This window comes from Mirounga leonina, unplaced genomic scaffold (genome assembly GCF_011800145.1).
Source record: "Mirounga leonina isolate KUSES-001 unplaced genomic scaffold, KU_Mleo_1.0 Mir_92, whole genome shotgun sequence".
Lineage (NCBI taxonomy): Eukaryota > Metazoa > Chordata > Mammalia > Carnivora > Phocidae > Mirounga > Mirounga leonina.
In genome coordinates, this window is record NW_023270852.1 from 7,465,706 (window position 1) to 7,492,691 (window position 26,986).

The window sequence follows — 26,986 nt, forward strand, 5'->3', positions numbered from 1 at the left end:
TTTTTTTTTAAAGATTTATTTATTTTAGGGAGAGAGAGTGCGAGTGGGGGGGAGGACCAGAGGGAGAGAGAAAGAGAGAGAGAGAGAGAGAGAGAAGCAGACTCCCCACTGAGCATGGAGCCTGACGCAGGGCTCGATCTCACAACTCTGAGATCATGACCTGAGCCAAAATCAACAGTTGGACACCTAGCTGACTGAGTCACTCAGGCGCCCCAACGTTAAAATTTTTTAAATTAAAATATGAATTTTTAAAAATTTGCCTGAACCCTCTTTTGCCTTAGTACCCTCACACATAATAACCTGAGCAGAGGCAAGTCATGGCAAAGCAAGCATATGACCTTAATTGCAGTATTTAAAGGATGCTTGGCTATGATAGGTATCAGCTTTGGTGAAGCAAATTACTTTGTGCTGAAAAGGGATTGTTTATTCATTCAAAAACAGAAGACTGTAGAGGACTGTAGTTAACAAATAGTGCTTCTGACTCTTGCTGACTTAATTATAAGGTAGTGTTTCATCATCTCCTACATTACTAGTTTTAGGCATTAGAAAACGCCTTCTTTGAATACCTTTCAAATGAACACTAGTGCTTTACATGACTCCAACGTTTGCCAGACAATTCGAATTACTGCTGTCCTCAGTCTCTCAGGGGCACAAAACAGAGCCAGGCCCAACAACATTTAAAAAAAAAAAAAGTGCAAAATTATGCAGCAGCAAGCGAAACTCCCAGGTGGAATGTGTTCACTGCTTATTAACCATTTCTAACATGCTGAATGCCAAAAGACAGTCTATGGAAATTTGCCTAGACTTGTCCATTAGTACTAGTAGAATTACAAAGAAAACAGATGAAGCACTATCTTAAATTAGAACTGCCTCATCATATAAAAAGCCATTGTTTACGCCAGTATATCCAGGTGTCAGATGAATTATAAATGCTAGATCACTGTTTCATAATAGCAACATCTGGCAATTTTTTTGTTGCTTCTAGAAGAAATTGGCTTAGTTCAAATGATACCATTACAGGATGCTTCCTTTTCTTAAAATAGTTGAACCAAATTCAAAAAGAAATACATCCAAAATACAAAAATGAAATTTTTACCTAAAATTTATTTTTAAAATATAATACCAAGGGAACAGATATGTATAATATGAACGAAAACATGAAGTATAGGAAAGCATCTCCTCTCTTTCAACATTAGAGTAAATCTTTGAGCGTTTCTTAGAACTTTTTCATTATTTCCTACTTTGAGAAAAACAACAGTTATAACTTTGCTTTTGAAGTTTATTCAAGTTGTAAATTGACTCACTCTGGTCTGGCTGTGTGATACGGTTCTCCTCACAGTTACCATATGCCAGCACTATGCTAGGTCCTATTCCAAAAAGAAAAAATATTTGCCTCTTGAAGCTATGAACTTTTCTTGTGAGCACATGTATGAGGAGCCAAGCTGCCCTCACACAGTTTGGTTACTCTAAAATTTATCCATTAATATTGGCAAAATAACCGCAGTTAATGGAGTAATGGTATATTCAAAGTTTCTGGTGTCTGCCCGCTTCCCATTCATTTGAAAACTGGCAGAAATTGATATAATCCAAGCTGTTTTATATCAAAGCTATTTTACATTAAAGTTTTTAATATTTTGAGCCCGTAAAATAAATCTGCATTTACATATCAGTCTTACTTACTAATTTTTGATCTTTAACAAATTATTTAACCTCTCTGTGCTTTGGTTTCTAGACAGATACATGGATAGATAGGTAGCTATCAGAAGGATTACAAATCTTATGTAAAGTGATTGGCACAGTAGAAACTGCACAGTTAATGTTTGTTAAATCTTTATCTTGAAATAAGAACCTACATTAATTACCTATTTTTCTAGGGTGTATCTATCATACCCACAATTTTTCCAATGTTGATACCATTCTATATAAGGTCTCCTGTAGCTTAACATTTCTAATTCTTGAAAGCAAAATCCAATGTTAACTTATTATATTTTATTCCCAAAACATTGATTTTTCCTGGGATTTGAGTCATAGCTTGTTTTATGGGCCTTTAAATTTTATAAAGTACTTAGTGACACATGGGCAAAAAATAAGACCCTATAAATTCATGTTTCTCCAAATTCCATTTCAGATTCTCTTCTTATAAATAAGTGAAATTGGCAGGTTTCACTCCATGATGGAAAACAAAACTAAAATACCGCACATAGCTTCGTCTTTTAAGTCTGTATATTTTTATCTTCCATCAAGATAAATATAAAATTATTTTGGACAACAGAATCCAGATGATGCCTGAGAAAGGCCTAAAACTCTACTCATCAACATATTTGGGGAAATGCTCATATAGAATTAATTTATAGGCTGAGAGGCCTATTATTTCCAATTCTACATAATAAAATAAGGCTAAATTTATTTGAAGCAGATTTGCCTTTAGGCCTCAAAAATCTTGTGGCCAACAATAAAGAAAAATAATGAAACCAAATGCTGTTCTCTAAAAAGATCGATAGAATTGGTAAACTTCTAGCCAGACTGATCAAAGAAAGACACAAAATACCAATAATAGAAATGAGAAAGATGACATCACTACAGAGTCTACAGATATTAAAAGGACCATAAGGGACTACTATGAGCAATTTTGCACCAATAAAATCAACAATTTAGATGAAATGGACAAATTCCTTGAAAGACACAACCTACCACACTCACTCAGGAAGAAATATATAATTTGAATAAGCCTGTGTCTATTAAGGAAATTGTAGTTAAAGTCTTTCCACACTGAAAACTTCAGACCTGTGTAGCTTCACTGGTTAATTCTGCCAAGTATTTAGGAAGAAATAATAGCAACTCTATAAAAACTCTTCCAGAAAATTGAAGCAAAGGGAATACTCACCTCAGTCTATGAGACCAGCATTACCCTGGCCTGACAAAGACAACAAAAGAAAACTATAGACCAGTATCTGTGATGATCACACATTCAAATTTTCTAAACAAAATTTTAGCAAATCAAATCCAACAATATATTTAAAAGATAATATGCCATGGTCAAGTGGCATTTATCCCAGGAAGGCACAGTTGGTTACACAGTCAAAATCAGTCAAAATAGGGGCACCTGGGTGGCTCAGTCATTAAACATCTGGCTTCGGCTCAGGTCATGATCCCAGGGTCCTGGGATCGAGCCCTGCATCTGGCTCCCTGCTCCACGGGAGGTCTGCTTCTCCCTCTCCCACTCCCTCTGCTTGTGTTCCCTCTTTCGCTGTGTCTCTGTCAAATAAATAAAATCTTAAAAAAAAAAAAAAATCAGTCAAAATAATTCACCATATTAAGAAACTTTAAAAAAAAAAAACATATGGTCATCCCAATAGATGCAAAAAACCATTTGAGAAAATACAACATCCATTCCTTGTAAAAATGTTCAGGAAACTAGAAATAGAAGGGAACTTCCTCAAACTCTAGATAGTATCTATTTTTTAAGAACCTACAGCTAACATCATACTTAATAGTGAAAGATTAAATGCTTTTCCCTTAAGATCAGGAACAAGATGTGGATGTCTACTTCACCACTTCTGTTCAACATTGTACTAAATAAAGGTCCTAGCCATGCAATAAGGCAAGAAAATAATTAAAATAAAGACAAACACATTAGAAAAGAAGTGAAATTATCTTTGTTCACACACAACATGGTTGTCTATGGAATCTACAAAAAACTACTAGAATAAGTGAATTTAGCAAGGCTACAGAATACCTGATCAATATACAAAAATCACTAGTATTTCCACATACTAGCAATGAATTATTGGAAAATTAAAATGTAAAAATTAAGGGTGCCTGGGTGGCTCAGTCGTTAAGCGTCTGCCTTCGGCTCAGGTCATGATCCCAGGGTCCTGGGATCGAGCCCCGCATCGGGCTCCTGCTTGGCGGGAAGTCTGCTTCTCCCTCTCCCACTCCCCCTGCTTGTGCTCCCTCTCTCGCTGTGTCTCTCTCTGTCAAATAAAGAAATAAAAATCTTTAATAAATAAATAAATAAATAAAATGTAAAAATTATTATCTTTACAATAGTATCAAAAAAACATGAAAGAAATCTAACAATATGTTAAAAGCCTAGACACTGAAAACTACAAAACATTACTGAGAGAAATTAAAGGCCTAAATAAATCAAGAAATACCTCTTGTTTATGGGTCAGAGGATTCAGTATTGTTGAAATGTCAGTCTCCCCAGATCACAATCAAACTCCCAGGAGGCTGTTTTGTAGAAATTGGCAAGCTCATTCTTTTTTTTTTTCTTTTTTTTTAATTTTTGGAGAGAGAGAATGACAGAGAGAGAGAGAAGGAGAAGGGTGAGGGTCAGAGGGAGAAGCAGACTCCCTGCTGAGCAGGGAGCCCGATGCGGGACTCGATCCCGGGACTCCAGGATCATGACCTGAGCCGAAGGCAGTCGCTTAATCAACTGAGCCACCCAGGCGCCCCGGCAAGCTCATTCTAAAATCCATATGGAAATGCAAAGAATCTAGAATAGCCAAAACAACTTTGAAAAAGAACAAAATTGGAAGACTAGCACTATCTGATTTTATTATAAAGCTACAGTAATCAAGATTGTGTGATAATTGGTATAAAGATAGGTCAGTGGAACAGAATAAAGTCCAGAAATAGTCCCACACTATATGTGATATGTGGAAAACTGATATTCAATGAAGGTGCAAAAGCAATTGGTAGAGAAGGGATAGTCTTCAACAAATAGTGCGAGACAATTGGATTTCCAGATGCAAAAACAAACAAGAAACTTTGCACCAATGTAAAAGTTAATTCAAAAGGGATCATAGACCTAAATGTAAGACCTAACATTATACAACTTCTGGAACAAAACATAGGAAGAAATTTTTGTGACCTTGGGTTAGGCAAGGGTATCTTACATTCAACTCCAAAAGCATGATTTATTAAAAGAACATATTCATAAATTAGACCTTGTTAAAATTTAAAACTTTTGTTCTCTAAAAATCCCTGTTAATAAAATGAAAAGACAAATCATGTATCTGCTTAAAGGGCTTGTATCCAGAATAATTCAAGAATTTTGGGGGCCCCTGGGTGGCTGTCAGTTAAGCATCTGCCTTTGGCTCAGGTCATGATCTCAGGGTCCAGGGATTGAGCCCAATGTCGGGCTCCCTGCTCATCGGGGAATCTGCTTCTCCCTCTCCCTCTCTCCCTGCCCCTCCCCCACAACTCCCACCATTCCTGCTCCTGTGCGTGCTCACTCGTTCTCTCTCTCTCTCTCTTTTGCGTGCACAAAAACAAAATCTTTACAAAATTAAAAATTAAAAAAATAAAAATAGTAGGATAAAGCAATACTTAACAGAAGGGGAAGGAAGCATGTGGATTGTGCTTTTTGGAGACCACTGTGGTATTTTACAGCAGAAGAACCTAGGTGTCTCATTGACAAGGAGGAAAAAAAGCCAGTGAACTAGACAAACTGAGTCCCTGGGGAGATAGGACTAAGTGGAGAAAGTTTAATTTTTCTTTTTTACTGGAAATCAAGCACCATATTTTGTCATGCAAATACAATCAGGTCTTTGTTTCTCATTATGGTAAAAAGACATTTCAGAAAACAGAATCGAGAGCCCAGAAATAAACCCACACATATATGGACAATTAATTTACAACAAAGGAGCCAAGAACATAAAATGGAGAAAGGACAGTCTTCAGCAAATGGAAAAACTGGACAACTACATGAAAAAGAATGAAACTAGACCACTATCTTACACCATATACAAAAATTAACTCAAAATGGATTAAAGACTTGAATTTAAGACCTAAAACTATAAAATTCCTAGAAGATTCCAAAGGCAAGGGAAGCAAAAGCAAAAATAAATAAATGGGACTACATCAAACCAAAAAGCTTCTTCTGCACAATGAAGGAAACATCAAAATGAGAGGGCAATCTACTGAATGGGAGATGATATTTGGGAATCTTCTATCTGATAAGGGGTTCATATCCACAATAGATAGAGAGCTCCTACAACTCAGTGATTAAAAAAAAATTTTTTTTAATGGGCAGAGGATCTAAATAGACATTTTTCCCATGTTTCTTAATGTCAGATTCCAAATGTGGCTATCTACGTATTAATCAACCCAGCATTCAAGTCAATCTGATTTTCCCCCCCATGGAAGAAATCCTCACATGCTTGTTTCTTAAACTGTGGCTAAAGAATTAAAAAAAAAAAATTGCTCTGTATCTTCTTTTCTATTTCCAATAGACCTAATAATTAACCCCAGTTTGGGAGCAGATTGTCTTTTGGCCTCAAACAGTTAGCTCCAGCAGGTGCCCTTGTGGTACTCAGACACTCAGACACACGAACAGTGCCCCTGAGCACTGACACCGTGATGCTATCTAAGCACCAATTCCAGTTCAAGCAGGGTGAGTGCCAGGGGCCTTGAGAAGTGTCTAACCTTGCTAACATAATTGTAGGGTCCGGGATTTGTGGTGAGGCCAGTCACTCAGTACAGAGGGCTATGAAAGTATTTTTCCACTTGTAGAGGAGTTTTGCTTCTAGTCCTAGCATATGATCTCCCTGAAATGCCTGTAAGTTCAACTTAAGGTCGTATTCATTATTTCCATTCTACTTTACCTCATAAGTGGGTCTTCAAAATTATATACTTAAGCATATTAAGTATCAGAATAATCAAGGAAAGATACAGATATGTATGACGCAGTGGTTTCTAGGGAGAATAGTCATTGAGAGAATGGTTTTGTTATTTGGAGCTTTGTTTAATAAAAGTTTTTAAGGGGCGCCTGGGTGGCTCAGTCGTTAAGCGTCTGCCTTCGGCTCAGGTCATGATCCCAGGGTCCTGGGATCGAGCCCCGCATCGGGCTCCCTGCTCCACGGAGAGCCTGCTTCTCCCTCTCCCACTCCCCCTGCTTGTGTTCCTGCTCTCGCTATGTCTCTCTCTGTCAAATAAATAAATAAAATCTTTAAAAAAAATAAAAATTAAAAAATAAAAGTTTAAAAAAATTTTTTTAGAACCTGTTATGGACTGGGTCTGTAGAAATAGCCCTGAACTCTTCTTCTTCCCTGTGACTAACAAGGTTTATTCCAACGTCTGTTGGGGCAAAGTTGTTCTTGGAGCTCAGTCTCCTTGAGCACATTGCAGATTCCTCCTTCCTGAGACTCTCAGATGGAAGGGAACCAAGTTCCATCCTGGGCCTGTCTCCTTCTGTCCTACCACCCACAATCTGAGTCACCCCCTCTCTCTCATGTGACACTGGCTGTTGGGTGTCGCCATTGATTCCGAACCAGGAGCTCGGACTAGGGAGCCTGCGGTTCTGAAACACTGGAATAGGGCACACTACCTGGCTATTCAGGGCCATGTCACAGTTGTCCCATGGAAAGCTCTCCAGTCTTCTGGAGATCCGATGCAACAGGAAGTGGCTGAGAGCAGGGAAGCAGCTCTGCAATATACAAGCCTATTGAATGAGAGTCACACTCTCTTTTAATATATTTTCCTAAAATCCACTTTATTTTATATTACTTCTGAGCTAAAATTTTAGTTCATTTAAAAAGCCAATAAGAAAATGTTATAGGGGGAAAAAATCTTTAATCACAGAAAACTAGGTTTCTAACTAGATGATAAACTTTGATAAATCAATGATACCCAGATCATGACTTGAAATTCTCACTGATCTATTAGGCTGTAACATCAACATATTACACACATGCCTGCTCACTTTGGCTGACCACATGTGGGCCTACATTGCCAAATTAAACATGGAGGGAAAAGCTGGCTTCTAGACAGCCTGCCTAACATGTTCATTTGAAACAGCTTTTAAGCAAATATAATTTTGATTGGAACTTATCTCAACCGAACAAAATTCTCTAATGGTCATGAGAGGTTGAGCAATATAGAGGTGAGATTGCTAGGTGGACTGGAGTCACAAGGTCATCAGCCTACCTTCTGCCAACATAAGATGGCTCCGTAGAGTCTGCATACAGCTTGTCTAAAGTACGCTATAGCTCAGTACCGTTCCAAGCTCTGCCTTCTCCCTCTCCCACATCATGCCTTCAGCCTTATTCCTACATCCAGTGACCTCACTGCCTGATTTAATGATGAGGAACTAAGTTAAAAGGCATAAGCCCTTCCCCCTTCCCTTGGCACTTGAACATCTCTTTCTTCTAATCTACTCTTCTATCCCTCATTTCCAAAGCTGTTCCCTGTATCTGAGCCCTTAGCCTCATTCATTCTTGCTTTCCCCGGGGCCTTGCTCTCTTAGTTATCAGCTCTTTTGCCACAATTTGTTCTCTCTCTACTGGCTTCTCCTGCATTGTCTTCAGACAGCCATATATTTCTTTTGTCCCAAAAAGATCTTTTTTTTTTTTAAGATTTTATTTATTTATTTGACAGAGAGACGCAGCAAGAGAGAGAGCACAAGCAGGGGGAGAGGGAGAAGCTGACTTCCTGCGGAGCAGGGAGCCCGATATGGGGCTCGATCCCAGGACCCTGGGATCATGACCTGAGCCAAAGGCAGACGCTTAATGACTGAGCCACCCAGGCACCCCCTGAAAAGATCTCTTGCTGTCCTCTAAACCACCACCTCCTCTTCTCATTCCTTTCACTGACAAACTTCTCTGTACAATTTTTCTTGTTTTATTACACACCATTACACCACAAGTGCCTGAAAAGCAAGTTATGACTTATGTCTGTCAAGTCCCTAGCACAGTATAAAGCGCTGAATGAGGCATAGACCTTGGGTTCAAATTTGGTTTCAGTGGCTACTGTCAAATGACCTTGGGAAATTACTTAATCTTACTCATCCTCAGCTTCTTCATTTCTAAAGGAGGGGGGCGTGGGAATAATAATGCTTATCTTCAGAGAATCTGAATAGGGATTTTTCCAAAGAAGACATACAGAAGCCAATAAGTATTATGAGAAGGTGCTCAACATCACTAATACCAGGGAAACGCATAATCAAAACCACGGTGAGATACCACCACACGCCTATAAGGATGGCTAGTATCATGAAGACAAGAGGTAACAAGTGTTGGCAAGATATAGAGAAAAGGGAGCCCTTGTGCATAGTTGGTGGAATGTAGATTGGTGTAGCCACTGTAGAAAAGTAGTTCCTCAAAAAACTAAAAACAGAATGACCTTATAATCCAGCAATCCCACTTCTGGGTATTTATCCAAGGGAGCAAATTTGGTATCTCAAAGACATAGCTGTTCTCCTGTATTCACTGCAGCATTATTCACAGTAGCTAACATATGGAAACAACCTAAGTGTCCACTTACAGATGAATGGACAAAGAAAATGTTATATATGTAACAATGGAATATTATGCAGCCATGAGGAAAAAAAAAAAAAGGAAATCTTGCCATTTGCAACAACGTGGCTGGACCTTGAGGGCATTATGCTAAGTGAAATAATTCAGAGAAGAATAAATTCAGTATGATCTCATTTATATGTGGAATCTAAAAAAGCCAAACTCATAAAGACAGTAGAATGGTGGTTGCCAGAGGCTGGGGGTTGGAGGAAATGTGGAGATACTGGTCAAGGGATACAAACTTCCAGTTATAAGAGGATTAAGTTCTGGGAACCCAATGTACAGCATGATGACTGTAGTTAAAAATACTGTATTATATGCTTGAAAGTTGCTAAGATACTGGATCTTAAATGTTCTCACTAAGAAAGAAACTAATTATGTGAGGTGGTAGAAGTGTTAACTAATCCTATGGTGGTAATCATTTCATAATAGATAATGTGTATCAAATCATCATGTTGTATACCTTAAATTGACCATGTTATATGTCAGTCATATCTCAGTAAAGCCAGAAAAGAATGATGCCTATCTTGCAATGTTGTTATGGAGATTAAATGAAATTATGTTTATAAAAACTCCTAGCATGGTGTCTGACATGTAGTAGGCGCTCAAAAAGGCTGGTTCCCTTCCAACTCCACTCATGGTAGGGGTTCAGTTGATTGACCGCATGGTCAATTTCAGGTCACCAGTCAGTGGCATGGCATCCAGTTTCTGTTAAGTTTGATTCTTACTCTTCTGTCTTGTGTGTTTCAGGTTCACAACCAATATCCAACGGAATTTGAATTCAATCTCTATTACTTAAAGTTTTTGGCTTTCCACTATGTGTCTAATCGCTTTAAAACATTTCTCCTGGATTCAGACTATGAAAGATTAGAGCATGGTATGTGTTTGCACTCCCTTGTTCCATCTTTTTTGTTAGTTTTGTGTGTTTTTAATTAAAAACTCTAATCTACCCCCAAGTATGGCAAGGCCATTTTAGGGTATTACCCTGAACTATAAAAGTAGAATAGATGGGGCGCCTAGGTGGCTCAGTCGTTAAGTGTCTGCCTTTGGCTCAGGTCATGGTCTCAGGGTCCTAGGATGGAGCCCCACATCGGGCTCCCTGCTTTGCAGGAAGCCTGCTTCTTCCTCTCCCATTCCCCCTGCTTGTGTTCCGTCTCTGGCTGTCTCTCTCTCTGTCAAATAAATAAAGTCTTTAAAAATAAATAAATAAAAGTAAAATAGATATGAATGAGTGCCCACCTTCTCCGATTATGTGCTGTGCTCTTAGGGACTACAGGTGGTTGTCCCAGTAGCACTGTAGAAAGGTGAAATTTGCTTACTATTTTAACATCCCAAAGTGGTATCACTGAAGAGAAACGTTTGACTTAGTTTTTACCGCCCTGGTACACTCACTCTGGTAGGAAAAGTGCTGGACCTTGGAGGCAGTTTGAATAGCAGGAAAGGCCATGGGCTCCAGAGCAAATAGACCAGGGTTCAATTCCAGCATTCCTAGTACCAGCTGAGCACTTTGGACAAGTTCAGTGCCTCTCTGAGTTTCCTCAGCGTCCTCATCTCTAAAATGAGGACATTATTAGCACCCACCCCTTTGGCCATGATGATCACGTGAGGAAATATTTATAAATTTCTTAGCAGTTTCTAGCTTATAATAATCACTCATTGAATTTTATTTATTAATTTTTTTTTTTTTTTTAAAGAGTAGATTTTGAAAGCCCCTGTGAAAACATTCCCCACAGGGATTTTACATTCTTACTTTTGTTGTTTTTTTTAAGAAGGGAAGGAATGAGGGCGCCTGGGTGGCTCAGTTGGTTAAGTGACTGCCTTCGGCTCAGGTCATGATCCTGGAGTCCCGTGATCGAGTCCCGCATCGGGCTCCCTGCTCGGCAGGGAGTTTGCTTCTCCCTCTGACCTTCCTCCCTCTCATGCTCTCTGTCTCTCATTCTCTCTCTCTCAAATAAATAAATAAAATCTTAAAAAAAAAAAAAAGAAGGGAAGGAATGATACACAAGATCTTGTTAAGAAGATGGTAAAGAAAAAAAATCATCTATTTTCAATATATGTACCTGGATATTCATAAAGAGAACTCTTCTAGTGGCTGAAAATATTTACTGATGTTCTCAGTTTAAAATATGAAATCAAAAAATGTTGCTTTCCAGTGTTTGCTATTAAATGGTCTAGTATGATATTTCATACTTTTGGTAAAGGAGACAGCACTGGTTCTTATTTATATTCCAGACCTTTGTTGACTCATAGAATTGTCATTCCACATGTCATAATCAGAAACTTTAATTTCTTAAGCACTGTGTGTTGGGAAGACATTAAGGAGAACTGATTACATTGGACATTGGAGTCACTTGGAGAACTTTTAAATCTTTTTTTTAAGATTTTATTTATTTGACAGAGAGACACAGCGAGAGAGGGAACACAAGCAGGGGGAGTGGGAGAGGGAGAAACAGGCTTCCCACTGAGCAGGGAGCCCGATGTGGGGCTCAAACCCAGGACCCTGGGATCATGACCTGAGCCAAAGGCAGATGCCCAACCACTGAGCCACCCAGGTGCCCCCCACTTGGAGAACTTTTAAAATAACTAGTATCTGGGACCCATCCTCAGAGATTCTGATTTAATTGGTCTTAGGCAAGACCTAAGCATTGGGATTTTTTAAAGCCCTTGATTTTTCTGATCTGTGGCCAGGGTTGAGAACTACCACACTGGACTCTGCAGTTAAAAGGTAGACAAGAAACAGTACTTAGACTTGGGGCCTCTTTGTAAGATTTTGTGCAGCCTTGGGCTTGAAACATTCTTTTCTGATCAACTGGTAAAATGCTTGTTGACTTTTGACTGAGTCATTTCATTCAAAGCAAGACAGCACTGCTAAGAGAGGCACCCTTCCTGGCCCTTTGAAGAAATACTCTCCTTCCTCACCCTTACACATCTTCTCTATTAAAACCAAAGTGAGGGCGCCTGGGTGGCTCAGTTGGTTAAGCGACTGCCTTCGGCTCAGGTCATGATCCTGGAGTCCCGGGATCGAGTCCCACATCGGGCTCCCTGCTCGGCGGGGAGTCTGCTTCTCCCTCTGACCCTCCTCCCTCTCATGCTCTCTGTCTCTCATTCTCTCTGTCTCAAATAAATAAATAAAATCTTTAAAAAAAAAAAAGTGAGCCCATGTGAGTGGCAAATTGACGGTTTGATAGGTATAAGGATAGGATCAGAAAAGGCCTGAAGCACCCCCCTCTACATTTGGCTTTGGTCAAGTCACCCAAAGATACAGACCACACCCTTCTATCCTCCAAAGTCTCCATGACCATGATTTGCAGTATATATAAACTACTGAATGAGAAGAAACTTTAAACGGCTTCATAATGAACAGCCGAAGACTGGAAAAAGAAACCTAAAATTATGTTTTTAACTAGGCTTCATCACATCAACTCGAAGTCCTTCCCTTTTCTCCTGAAAAATGTGTAGAATGACTCCTGGCGTGGAGCTCTATGAATCTAGATCTAGATGTAGGATGTGGATTAGAAGAAGGTCATGATGAACTGCTAAATACTTGGGAAAACCTTATCAGATGTTTTCCTTCCATTTGGGCTTTGTTTCCCTATAGCTGAGAAGTTCATTCCTCTCCTTAGCTTTGCAGTTACCTCTAAGGTTTCTGCACGTACATTGCTGTTTTGAGAGCTGTAAAATAGATTTTACTTTTCATCTGCTACATGCATCATAGTTTTATTTATTTATTTTTAAAGATTTTATTTATTTGAGAGAGAGAGAATGAGAGATAGAGAGCACAAGAGGGAAGAGGGTCAGAGGGAGAAGCAAACTCCCTGCTGAGCAGGGAGCCCGATGTGGGACTTGATCCCTGGACTCCAGGATCATGACCTGAGCCAAAGGCAGTCGCTTAACCAACTGAGTCACCCAGGCACCCGCATCATAGTTTTAGACAGACTGTTGATTTATTTGACTTTTGTTTTATTGATTTTTTTTTTTTTTTTTTTTTGGACTTACAGGAACTTTGTTTGAGGATAAAGGAGACAAGCATGCCAAAAAAGGAATTTGTATTTGGGAGTGTATTGATAGAATGCACAAGAGGAGTCCCATTTTCTTTAATTATTTATATTCACCAGTGGAAATAGAGGTACAGTAAGAAAGTATTTATGTTTCATTTTCTGAATATTTAGTGTTAAAGTTTTCCTTACTTTTAAGTATATATAAGCCGTTCAAGCTTTTTATAAACATTGGACTAGGAAGCTATTTAAAATACCAGAGGCTATTTAAAAGTTTGATACACCATGGGTTTGGGTTATGATGGAATGGAGACTGTTCATCATATTCTTGACCACAAAAATTAGGAGCTGGACCCTCAAATCTAGAAGGGGTAACTTAAAGTCAAAGCGAGGCAACTTTCCACGGGATGGAAGACCAAACAAAACTTGAAACCTCAACTGGTTATCTAAGCTGAAAAAAAAATCTAAAATACTTTGGGACAGATTTCTTTAAGTCCATTTATACCAAAGCCATGGAAGAACCCTTTGGGAAGCAGGGATGTTTGGAGCGCAGCCCAAGAAGCATGACATTTCAGGGGCAACCATGCTCTGTGATGCACATCTATATGAAGTAAGCTCTGGGATGGGACAGACTGGTGTGATGAGCAGTACCACCTTCCTCAGGGGCAAAAAGGCCCTATCCTTGGCTCCATACATTAGGACCCCACTCTGGCCTTTCTCCAGCAACCCCTCCTCAGAAGGTGCAGAGCCCAAGAAACCAAGTGTTTGTGCTTAGATACCCCTTCTTTATCTAAACCATGCTCTGGTACCCCAAAATTTCTTAACCCAAATCCAAGTTACTCACGAGACTACTTCCAGTCTGTCTCCCAAGCCAGTGCATGTGCCCCTCAGCCCCAAGGACGCCTAAGGAATAACTGTTTGGCAGGGAGTAGACAGAGTTTAGCTTTGTGGGCTGGGGTATATATACACATTCATAAAAGACCCTCAGAATATAGGACAGAGCCAAAGTGAGAGGAGCAGGGACTTAGGCCGAGGACCGAGAGCTGGGACTAGCTTCCCCAGTGCCACCACTTTCTGGTGTAGAATTCCAAGGAGTCCATGATATCTCATTTTGAGCTTGGCCTTCCAGGTCATTAGGAAGTTCTGTTTATCAAGGTAGGAGGAGAGACATATTTTATTTAATAGTTTATCTTGATGTATAACATTTAAATATTTAGACATATGGTATTAGAACATCCATTCATGCTCTTGCCCTGGACCCTGCAAATGTTAGGGGCCGGCTTGCCTATAAACTTGGGGTGCTTTGAGGTCAAGATGAAACTATATTTCAGAATTCTCTTTGAACAGGCCCTGAAGCCCAATGTAAATGTCTCCAGCCTCAAGAAGTGGGATTATTACATAGAGGAGACCCTTTCCACAGGGCCTTCATATGACTGGATGATGCTGACCCCCAAGCAGTTCCCCTCCGAGGACTCTGAAGTGGCCGGAGGAGCTGGGCTCCAGAGCCAAAGGAGAACGGTGTGGCCATGCTACGATGACGTCAGCTGTGCTCAGCCCGATGCACTCACCAGGCTTTTCAGCGTAAGTCAGGCCTATGGAGACATGCACGTAGAGCACCCGAGGCCTCGGGAACCAGGCTAAATTAGGACTGGCTCGCAAACTCCTAGACGTGGCTCTCCTCACTCTGGGCCAGTGTTATATGTGGCACCACAGGAGGGTGAGGAAACCAAATTTGCTCCCCAGCAGCAGCAGGGGACCAGGCCCAACCACTGGAAAAGAGTCCAAAAAAGTAAGTTTTCCGGCATTATGAGGAAGCAGTCAAGCAAATGGAGCAATTTGCAGCTTCCCAGCTGTTTTAGCTGCCCAGCAGCCTGAGTCAGGCCTGGGTTATGGCTTTTGTGGGTGCTTTACTTCCTCTGGTCAGAAGTGTGGGTGGTTGATGGCCTGATGGGAGTACTGCCAATCGTCTTCTCCAGGGAATATTCTGGAGTGAAGCCGTCCCAGCAGTGCCCACCCTGATGAGAGCAGCAGCCCCAGGAAAGGGTTTGAGCCCTGATCTGGGCCCCACAGTTCCTGAAGAGTCTTCATCCATTCTTCTGACCGGGGGGGGAGGGCGGGGGGGGCAGGAGGGGGGACATGCACGCTGCAGTGAAGGCGCTGTCACAGGGCCAGCTACTCTGCTCTCCAGCTTCCCTCTCCGAAGCAAAGTCCATTCCTTGGGCATTTCTTGATTCATTTTTCCCACATCTGGTTTTAAATCATCAGAGTTGGGAGTTCCTCTGTCAAAGACAGACCTCTACCTCAGCCATTAGGATTTGGACACCAGCCTTTTTGCTGTGACCATCAGATTTCCTGTGGGGTGGCCAAAGGTCAAGGTGTTTGGGATACATATTTTCTCTTTATTTAAGCTATTCTGTACAAAAAGGCCTGATTACAGATCCTAATAAATCACCTTTGCCATAGTACGTCATACCAGCTAGAGCTCCCACCACTGTCCCTGGCTTGGGAGACCTCTGAGGCCACCGACTTTAGCTACCTTCTGGCCATGATGTTCATGGGGCCCAATACAGAGGAGATTTGGCTCTGGGGCACATTCTGATTTCTATGAAATACTTAATGTCAGAAAACTCATTTTAATTGCTTTGCAGGAAATTGAAAGATTGGAGCACAAATTGAACCAAACCCCTGAGAAGTGGCAGCAACTGTGGGAAAGAGTAACAGCGGACCTTAAGGAAGAACCCAGAGCAGACCGTGTGAGTTGATAAAATCCTGTGAGGAGCTACTTCGGAGTTTTTTTGAGGGTGCTAGGTCAGGTGGGGCCCACTGCCACAGGTAACCCAGGTGGGTGTATGGCCAGAGGGAGGGATGGAAAGGGGAGGGGTCATGCCCTGGAGGTCCAGGGCAGAAGGTCCCAAATGACTGAATACTTCCTGAGTGTCTCACTTTACCACAGTGACATAAGACTTGTGTTTCAGGGCCCCGCATCCAGGGAAAATTCCCGGGTTCTTTTCTATCTGCTCCTCTGTGGTTTCAGCTGATTTTCTACCACACGAGTAGGGAAGGGAACACCAGGACCATCTTCCCTTCAGAGAAACAGCCAGAGAAAAGAAAATATTTTTAAAAGACAAACTATGCTACTTTCTGTTGCTCACACCCCCTTTTCTGTCTCTGAATTAAGAAACATTTATCATAACAATATTTTAAAAACACACACTCTGTTTTCTATTTTTCACACCCCCTCTTCCGTTTTTGACTTAAACTTTTATCAGGCCTTAATATGTGCAAGAGGCCATGCTGAGCTCCCCCCCCCTTTAGCATCCCCCACCGCCCACGGTGAGGGGGGGCGTCCCTGCTCACAGGCAAGGAGACAGGCACAGAGATCACACACCTCGTACTTGAGGCAGCCACCATCAGATCCACATCAGACTGGCTCCAGATGCAACAGAAGGGAAGTCAGGACAGCTGTGAGTGTTGTGAAGAGGACTTCAGATGTCACAGAGGGACAAGGAGAGTGGGGGACAGAAGAAAGCCACCAGGCTGCCGAGAAGGGACCCTCCAGGCACTAGCTCTGGCCTTCAGATGGCAGCTCAGGGAACTGTTGTCAGACAGACCACCGGCGGGTGATGTCTGACTGCTTTACTTCTCAGAAAAATAAAACCGTTTCTTGATATTTTTTTCTGATTATGAGAGTGAGATATATTTATTATTTTAAATAAGACAATACACAATAAGCAGAGGATAAAAATCACCTACAATTTATAGCCTAGAAATAAACCACAAGCTGTCAAACTTGTATCATTCTAAACACAAAAAAAAGGGATTTGCTATATATACTATTTTAAAACCAGCTTTGTGGGGCGCCTGGGTGACTCAGTCAGTTAAGTGTCTGCCTTCAGCTCAGGTCATGATCCTGGGGTCCTGGGGGAGCGGGGAATCTGCTTCTCCCTCTGACCCTCCCTCTCTCGTGCTTTCTCTGTCTCACTCTCTCTCTCTCTCTCAAATAAATAAATAAAATATTTTTTTAAAAAAATGAGGCATACGTGACCTTCCTTTGTCACTATATATAAGTCAGCACAGCAGTTTTAATGCCTGTCATAAAATTCCATTCTATGGAAATACCTTTTTTTTAACCAGTCCCCTAATGATAGACATTTACGTTGTTTCGGATTTTTTACTATTACAAACAACTCCAGGATAACATCTTTGTACGTATGTTCTATTTAGTACTCCAGTTTCCTCCTTGAGGTAAATTTTTAGAAATGAAATTATTGCATGAGTTGCTCAATAAAATCTTCATAAAGCTTTCCTAGCTCTTTTTTTTTTTAACGTAAAATGCAAATGTATCATCTTACAGTTTAGGGGGAGGGGTTTTTTTTTAATCCAAGTGTGGCTCTTTTTCAGCCGCAGAGACACCCTTCAGGCTCCCCAGCAATTGTGTCTCCCAACGTGCCCTCCTGTCAGAAGCGGTCTCTGCTGCCCCTCGCAGACAGCGGCGCGGGCCGGGAGCACAGCGCCCGCGCGTGCCCGTCCAATGGCGTGGACCGCAGGGCAGCCACGCTGTACAGCCAGTACGCGTCCAAGAACGACGAGAACAGGTGGGCGCGCCGAGCCACCGCCCTGCACGAAGCGGGGCCTGGCCAGGACAGCCTTCTGTAACCTTGAATGGATTTGCCTTCATTCCTGCTTTGTTTCTGTTGTAAATGTGTTAGATGGCTCTTTGAAGAGAAGAAATCAAAATTACAACTAAAATTAAACGTCAAGAGGTTATAGCGATGTGTGGTTAAGTCCTGGTTATTATTATCTCATGCCTGTTCGATCGTTAGAGGGATATGTGTTAGCAGTTTGGGATGTCAGAAGTTCAGCTCGTGCTAGCTTAAGCAAAAAGGAGTTTACTCACATAGACTGGGAAGGCCATGGATGTGCCAGTTTCTCACACAGTTGTCTTCGGGCTTCTGTTCATTTGCTGGCTCTATTTTCCTCTAGGGGTTGCATCATTCCCAACATGGCACAAAAGATGGCTACTGAGAGCTCCAAACCTCACAGGTTTGGTAATTCCAGCAGAAAGAGGCAGCCTTTCCCCCAAAGGTCTAGTAAAAAAGATTCTGGAGACGATTCTGACTGGCTTTTTTTTGGACCATCCGAGGGAGAGAGAGGCTTGACAGAAACAACAGACATCCCCTTCACAGCACTTTTTAAATGAAAAACCAAAATTAACTGGCCTGTCATCGTTTCTTCTAGGTCCTTCGAGGGAACGCTTTATAAAAGAGGGGCTCTGCTGAAAGGTTGGAAGCCCCGTTGGTTTGTGTTGGATGTAACAAAACATCAGGTAATAATACTATGAAAGCCTACAGAAATCACCTCTCTCTAGGCTAGACTGCAGCCTCACTCTACCTCATAACTGACCAGTCAGCCTGGAGGTTGAGTACACATTTTGATTCTCAACACATTCATTTCTAAAATAGAGTCTGTTGAGGGGCACTTGGGTGGCTTAGTCAGTTAAATATCCAACTCTTGATCTCAGCTCAGGTCTTGATCACAGGGTTGTGAGTTCAAGCCCCGCATTGGGCTCCACGCTGGACATGGGGCCTACTTTAAAATAAGATAAGTCAGGGGCGCCTGGGTGGCTCAGTTGGTTAAGCGACTGCCTTCGGCTCGGGTCATGATCCTGGAGTCCCGGGATCGAGTCCTGCGTTGGACTACTTGCTCAGCGGGGAGTCTGCTTCTCCCTCTGACCCTCCCCCCTCTCATGCTCTCTCTCTCTATCTCATTCTCTCTCAAATAAATAAATAAATCTTTAAAAATAATAATAAAATAAAATAAGTTATATAAAATATAAAATAAAATATAAAATAAAAAATGGAGTCCGTTAAGAAAGATACAAACTGGTACCCCTATACAGTGTTCTGGTAGGACCTGCACCTAGAAGACCATTTCCCGATAAAGATCTTAGATGGGGATCACATTTCCCTCTGCTCAGGGCATTTCATAAAAGTTAGAGTCTTTGTGGAAGAACATAGAGAATTTACTTACAAATATGCAATGGAAGCCCTTTTGGGGAGGGGATTGTACTTTAAAATAACGGCTCTGAAATCATAAAGAATAAGCTGTAGAGACAAGTTCCGTTAAACCACTAAATATAACATAGGACAATGTCATAATTTTTCTGTAATTTACAATTATACCAAATTATACTCACATTCTTACCAATCTTTTGGATTTCTTTAACATGAAAAGTTTATGTTAAATCCATTTTAGACCTACTTCTACCCATGCCTGACTGCACAGACAGAGAAAAGTCTGAGGCCAGAACCGCAGTGACAGAGGCATCAGACACTTTCCTCCTGTGTAAGTTAGAGAGTGAAATTCAGTCCTGGCACATAGTAACCACTCAGTCAAATGTTGAGCTATTTCTTGTGTTTTTCAAAAATCATTTTATATCAACATGCTATCTGGTAACTTATATTTTTATATAATATATCTTGAACATATTTTCCTACCAGTTCATAAAGATCTTCCTTATCATTTTTGAAAAGTTATAGTATTCCATATGATTGATATAATTAACCAACCATCATTTAATTAACAAACACTGCATTAAAAGACAGATACATCTTTTCCATTTTTAGCTAATAAAAACAGTGCTGAAGGAAACCTCTTTCTGTGTGTCTCTGCATGCTCGTGGGAGTGTTTCTGTAGAGGTGAGAAGGATGTATCAATAGGCGTAAACATTTTATTTATTTATTTTTATTTATTTATTTGAGAGAGAGAGCAGAAGCAAGGGGAGCAGCAGAGGGAGGGAGAGAAACAGGCTCCCCACTGAGCAGGGAGCCCGATGCGGGGCTCGATCCCAGGACCCTGGGATCATGACCTGAGCCGAAGGCAGACGCTCAACCAACTGAGCCACCCAGACGCCCCAGGCATAAACATTTTAAATTTTAGTTGCTGTTGCCAAATTATAGTCCAAAAGGTTTCTAACAAATTATATCCCCACTAACAATGTTTGGGAATACCTAGTGCCTTTCATTCAACCTGAATATTATCAGCCATTTTTAATATTTCTTAATCTAAGTGAAAAGTGAAGTATTACTGATTTCATCACTTTTCTTTCATCAGCGAGGTTGCTCATCTTTTCAGATGTTTATAGGTTTTTGCATTTCTCCTGTGACTTGCCTGTTGAGATTTTTTTATCATTTTTCTACTAGATTGTTTATTTTTTTCTTACCGATTTCTAGGAATTCTGTATATATTCTAAACCTGTTTTTTATATGTTACCTATGTTTCTTACAATTGTTAGTTGACATTTAATTTTATTTTTTAATATGTAATCTTTTTATTCATTCAAATTTCAAAAAAATACGTCTTTTTCCTCCTTTCTGTCAGCCACCAAGAAGCAAGCGGTGTTTTTATTTTCTTGTTTATTCTTTCAGGCATAGGTTAGCAAGATGCAGAGGAAAGTATTCAAATACATTTTGAAAAGCCATGCCATTTTCCCTTTCTGTGTCTCTTATATGCCCTCTGTATCCTTTTGGTTCCAGCTGCGATACTATGACTCAGGTGAGGACACAAGCTGTAAAGGCCACATTGATCTGGCTGAAGTAGAAATGGTCATCCCTGCTGGCCCCAGCATGGGAGCCCCAAAGCACACGAGTGACAAGGCTTTCTTTGATGTAAGTTGATCTTGCTTGTCTTTTCCTGGCTCTGTACATGATTCCTTACAGTCCATCCACCTCCAAGAATTATGGGGCCTCAGAGCAATTGATGGTGACAGCAGGTAGGTTGCAGACCCCCTGGCTATGGGAATTGCTACAGAACTTGAACTCAGCACTCGATGCCCAAAGCTGACCTCTTCCTTCCCTCTGTTCGAATGTCTCAGAAAGGCTGCATATTGCTTTGCGCAAAGGACTTCTTCAGTGGGTGTCCAGCCACATATGGAGGCAGATGAATTCCCTATTAAGTATTGTTTGTTATTTTACTCACTACCTTCTGTCAAGAATAGATGCTACTTCCCTTTGGATCCAGTGGTCTTCATGCTTGACCGTCCATAAACATTGTCCTTAGTTATACATGATGACTATTTGCCCTTAGGTGAGCCTTGGGGCATTTTATGGGCCACATGATAGGATTCTTATCGAGTTCCCATAGCCAAGCAGGGCTTCATAAAGAGCACAGTCATACTCTAGGGCTCTGTTCTAGCCATGAGGCCACTTCCCTGAGTCTGGGCTTCCAGGGTGGCCCCAACTGAAGCCTTTAGAGAAGGGGATGGAAAGGGGACAGGGAAGCCAACTTCCTCATGGTATGGCTGAATCTCACTCAGGCTTGCCTGAGGAGCACTGGGAGCTTCCATGGCACATTTGCTGCATTGGTGCAGTGCATGGGAGAGGCCAGAGCCATTCCTGACCCTCTTCCTTAGTCAAGGAAGGCCCCAGGAAAGTGCAAAGTTAGGCTCTCCTAGCATGTCTCCTTTTTCTGCCAATGGCCTTCTTATAATACCTGCAGTGACTCTGGGGACCAAGAACACAGTGTGACTGTGAAGGCAGTGACAGTATGGTCCAGGAGGGGAATGAGAACATAGAGGTTCTGGGGCGGTATGGGAAGGGAGGTTCACTGGGATTGATTCGCACACTTAGCCAAAGCCATAGAACAGGCCTGCCCTTCATCTGTGCTTCTCTTCATTTGGTTTTGTAGCTCAAGACCAGCAAACGTGTGTATAACTTCTGTGCCCAGGATGGACAGAGTGCCCAACAGTGGATGGACAGGATCCAGAGCTGTATCTCTGATGCCTGATGCCCATGGTCAACCCAAGCAGAAGAGGGAGGAAGGACTCATGCTGTCAGATAGAACAAAGTGTATGAATCCTTGAGGAGTTGACAGCTTCCTGTTTGGTTCTAAAGAGTCATCCCAGGCCTAAGGTTCTCCTGCCCAGTCTTACCCAGTGCCCTCTTTGAGCAGTTGCTATGTCTGCTTAGCCTGAGTGAATGTGTCACAGAGGGCTGGCCGAGAGCCCCAGGCACTCCCTGTGTCTTGCACTAGGTTGTTCTAACAGGGTCTTAGTGGTTAGGGATCAGAAGAATGCTTCCTGAGCCAACTGTCATCTGTCCCCTAGGCAAAATGGCTACCACTTACTTGACTCCTTCTTGATGAAACTAGATCCTTTTTGTTCCCAAGGTCACAATTTCCTTGGAGAGCTTTCTGACAAGCAAAAATCAAAACTCTCCAAGATGATCTTACATTGTGTCTGGAACAGGTTTCCCAGCAGAATAGCTCCTACTCTTAACTGCCTGACCTTAGAGATGCTCAGTTCTCTGGTGCTCCCAAAAGGTGCTTCCATAACCCCTGCTGGGCCACTGGGGATCACAATAAGAACCTCAGTGCTCAGTGGCAGGCAAGGGGCGGGCGGGCGGGGGTGCACACAGGATTCTCCTGAAGGAAAAAAATGGCCCAGGGAAAGATGCAACAATGACCAGGCCAATGCAGTAAAATATTGCTTCCAAAACACTGAATTTTCTAGGCCAAAGGTGCCCTGAGGATCCAGGACTTTGTGTTCCTATGTATTCTTCTGCTCCCTGACAGCTTCTTACACAAAATAACATGCAAAAAGCCGAATGCACTAACTCACAACTAAACACTTGCACTGAACTCTTAAAGAAGCGAAGATATTGGAAAGACAGAAGCTGGCTGTTCATGAGCGCATCACACCTGTGACGGGCTGTGTAGACAGCGGCCGCACGGCGGCACAATCCGATGCCCAGACGGCATTTCTGCACATGCACAGTAAGAACTGTTTGTAGATTTTCTTTACTTTGGATAATGTTGTCTTTGTTCAGCTTAAGATCTGAGGAATGCTGTTGGTTCACAGCAAGCGAGGCAGCGAGCTCTCTGCCCATAGGTGCTGCCACCAGCCGGAGTCAGAGGTAGCTAGGTGGTTGTTGTGGAATGTTAATATGTTACATACCAAACTAATATTTCAAAAATATGTATATATGATTTCTATATCCTTGTTTTTCAGATAGCCTACTTATAATTTAATATAAAATTAACTGATTCGTGCGTAAGATTTCAGTAATGAAAATAATTCCCTTTTTAAAAAATAAAAAATCACTTTGTCTTTGTAGATTACAAATAAATCAGATTTTCAAATTTAAAATTATCTACACACTAGGAAATAGAACTGTGTTAATATATAAGAAATTGGGGAATAATAAGAGTGAAGGATTTTTCTATCATTTTCATTTTATAAATTGCCACCTGTGAAAATGATTTTTGCACATTATTTGTATTTTTTCTTTGTATATGAAATAATTTTTGTACTTTGTAAAATATGGAGCCCATTGTACCTTCAGCTATTTGAGACTGTACACAGTGCTTCTTTTATAACTGGATTCTTTTAACTTTCGTAAAGGTGTTACATGCCTTACATTCACTAACCATCTTGAATTAAATTTATTTCTTAAGAAAAAGCATCCTCATTTGCTGTGAAATAAAACTCACTATGTAGTGCACAGTGCTCAGAAGGCAACATTCAGGATTTATGTATGAGACTAAAAGTTCAAGGGTGAAACGGCCCATTGCGGGCCTTGCTTATGAGGTCAGTAGACACACTGGACTCGCTGGCCTGAGCTTCGGGGCTCTGGACACACCGCCGCCGAGTTTAGGTAAGAGACCTGAAGCCGCTCTTCCCGCCCTGTGCCTTTCATGAGCGGTGTGCAATTGGTGGGGTCCTTTATGTCTTCTGGGTATATGGCCATTTGTGAGAACTTTAGGCAGGATAATCTGAACTCTAGTCGGGTGGCTGGCTTTTCCGTTCCAGGAAATCGTTAGCACAAATGAAGGCTCGGCGATTTCAGTTCTGGACAACGCTTCTTCTAGTTAAACCCTTGAGTTCACCTTGGGGACTGTAGCTACATCTCCACATGGAGCCAGTAGAATGCAGCTTCTCACCTCAGGGCTGAACCGCTAAGTCTTTTGATATCCAGGAGCCCTCTGTGAGCCAGGCAGAACGGCCCCCGGAGCCTTCAGATTCCCTCAGTCTAGAGGCTCAGGTGATCCAGGCGGGGGCCCTCAGGCTTCACTGGTCCCAGGATTCTGCCCCCGCCCCTCAAATAGCTGTGTCCCTGTAATTCAATCACAAGGGAAACCACTGAGATTGGGGGTTCAGCACAAGAATATCCAGATGCCGTTCATTCCTCAGGTCTTAGCTGTGAGGGGGAGAAGAGCACTGGATTCCAAGGAAAAAAGACTACGGCCTGGCCCCTTATAAGAAGCCTATCCGCCACCCCTCACCTGTGGCGCCTGTGACAAAGCCTTTCTACAGCTGGGCTCTTGAAAGAGGCAGATCTTGAAAGGAGCGCATTGTGCAGGTCCTGCTCCCTAAACCCTGAGCCCAAGTTCTTTAGTCTCACTTCCCAAAGCCCTCCACCCAGTGGCCTCCATTCCAGAGCTAGAGCTTAAACTGTTAATGGCCCGGCACGTTTGCTTCTCAACAGAAATTGACATTTCTAGATATTTCATTGGGGGTTCTCTTAAGAGTTATTAAGTAACCCCATCATCCCATAAAGAATTTCTGAACAATGTCAAGCTGGTAACAAGCAACAGCAACTGGAGCTATGAATTAAGCAAAGAATAAGTCAGTATTGATGAAGAGAGAGGGCTTCCAGCAGCACTGTCAAATAGATACAAATGCAAGCCATATAATGTATCTTTTTTAAAGTAAAAAGAAATAGATGGAATTGATTTTAATAACATTTCATCTTATTTTTTATATATTTTACTTAACCCAGTATATCAAAAATATTATTTCAACATGTAATCAATCTAAAAAATTATTAATGCTATATCCTCATGCAGTTTACTCATCTCCCTTAGCCCCACTCAGGCTCAATCCCAGAGGTAGTATTTCCATCTTATGGACTGCTGCCAGGCCCATCCGTTTTTAGTATGTGAAGCATCCAACAGAACCCAAATCATAATGGACAGTTTCAGATGTCCCTTTTGGTGTACGGTGGTCAAGTGTTCTGTCTCTACCAGAGCCTGGTAACATGCTAGAAACTGTTTCTCAGAAGGTGTGTAATTCGCTGTTGCTGATAGCGCGGCCCTGCCATGGCCTCCCAGGGGCCTGCTTCGGGATTCTCCCACTGGGACTTGCCATGAGCTCTATACTACATCTTTCCCCGTCCCCATTGCCAACACTCCCAACACCTCCAGCTTCCAGGCACGGTAGCCTGGCCCTGTTGCAGAGCCTCTGCTGTGGGACCTACCTGCAGCCGGCAGCTCTACACCTCACCCAGAATACTGTGTTGTCCCTGAGCCCAAAGACACTGTGCTTTCCTCACGGCGGCAAGAGATACAAGATACAGCAATTTCTCTTACTCTTTACTTTCACTTTCTTTCCCTGGCCACTGAACCCCTTAAAAACTTCACTAAAGGGGCAGGTCCTTAAATCTTCATCGGTTTTCTATGCTACACTCTGCAGTGTGTGTGACTGTGCCATGGCCTCCAGGATAGGACACCTCTTACTCATCCTGCCTGATCAGCACGGGCTCATTGATGTAATGGATCAGTGTGATGTTCTGTGGGATATCCACATGGCCCTGATCTCTTGAGATGCCATTAAGACAGAGGGCAAGGCAGTTTACACAACCCTGAGGCAAAACTGTAAATGAGTATTATTGTCTATCCCATGTGATTATGAACTGTTTCTGATCCCCTTTTCTAATTGGAATGGAAAAGAGCACATCGACCAAATGACTGCAGACCACATACCGAGGGCCTTACTAATCAGCTCTAGCAGTGATCCCGTGTCTGGCACAGCATCAGCGAGCGCGGCTCCTCCTTGGCGCAGCCAGAGCAGTCCAGCTAGTCCTCGTCCAGGATGCGTCGGATTCACGCAGAGGTCAGGTGGGTGACTTCAATGGAGAAACAGTAGGGACCACCACCCCTTCATCCTTGAAGTTGTTAATGGTGGCATTACTTTCTGCCATATCCCCTGGTATGAGATTTTCTTATTTACTATTTGGGGCAAGGCAAGGGAGCCGGGAGAAAGCAGTTTCAGAAGCTTGCACTTGGCTTTCTCTACTATGATTGCTCCCACGACGTAAGCCAGTGACCTGATGTGGGGGTCACTGCCCCTGTCAGAGCACGTGAGTTCTGACTAAGCACTCAGGTACAAAGGACTGGTGGCAGCTTCGGACCCAGCCAGACCTTAGCCGTGACTCCCCTCTTCCCTGACCTCCAGGGGCCCCATTCTGGAAAAGGGCCCATGACGATGCTTTGAGTCTCAGGTGTTCATGTCAGCTAAAACTCCGGTGTCTACTAGTCCCTTTTCTCTAGTGAATAGTCACCCAAATAAACAGTTTTCTCTGGGAGAAAACTTCAGGAATCACCGTACATACTTGCTGCACTTTTGCAAGGTCCTTCCTCCTAGACCCCTGGTCCCTCTTTAGACTATGGGTTCCAGATCTGCAAATTGGCTCAGGCCTGGGAACTGAGCAGGGGACCAAGGCTTTCCATTGTGCCTGCCCCCTGCACCTCCATTCCTGTCTGCTTTTTTCATTGTAGTTATTAAGCAGAGCCTTACTGGCTGCCGGTTTGCCCGTAGGGACACCATGCTCCATGTGCCTTCTCCACAACTTTCTGTGCGTTGAACCCCTTTGCCTACCCCTCCGCCATTACTGGCCTTACATAATATATCCATTC

At 42.2% G+C, this 26,986-nt stretch overlaps 1 protein-coding gene across 4 annotated transcripts in view; it reads left to right on the forward strand.

The window, feature by feature from the left end:
- The window catches only part of SBF2 (SET binding factor 2), a 466,008-nt gene extending 442,254 nt beyond the window's left edge, over window positions 1–23,754 (forward strand). For all 4 annotated transcript variants that reach the window (XM_034995316.1, XM_034995317.1, XM_034995318.1 and 1 more), the window contains 8 exons: window positions 10,050–10,176; window positions 13,298–13,425; window positions 14,642–14,875; window positions 15,943–16,047; window positions 17,696–17,889; window positions 18,533–18,620; window positions 20,830–20,961; window positions 21,980–23,754. In XM_034995316.1, coding sequence (XP_034851207.1) covers window positions 10,050–10,176; window positions 13,298–13,425; window positions 14,642–14,875; window positions 15,943–16,047; window positions 17,696–17,889; window positions 18,533–18,620; window positions 20,830–20,961; window positions 21,980–22,078 — 1,107 coding nt within the window. In that variant the 3' untranslated portion in view covers window positions 22,079–23,754. The remainder of the gene's footprint in view (window positions 1–10,049; window positions 10,177–13,297; window positions 13,426–14,641; window positions 14,876–15,942; window positions 16,048–17,695; window positions 17,890–18,532; window positions 18,621–20,829; window positions 20,962–21,979) is intronic.
- Window positions 23,755–26,986: the final 3,232 nt, after the last annotated feature.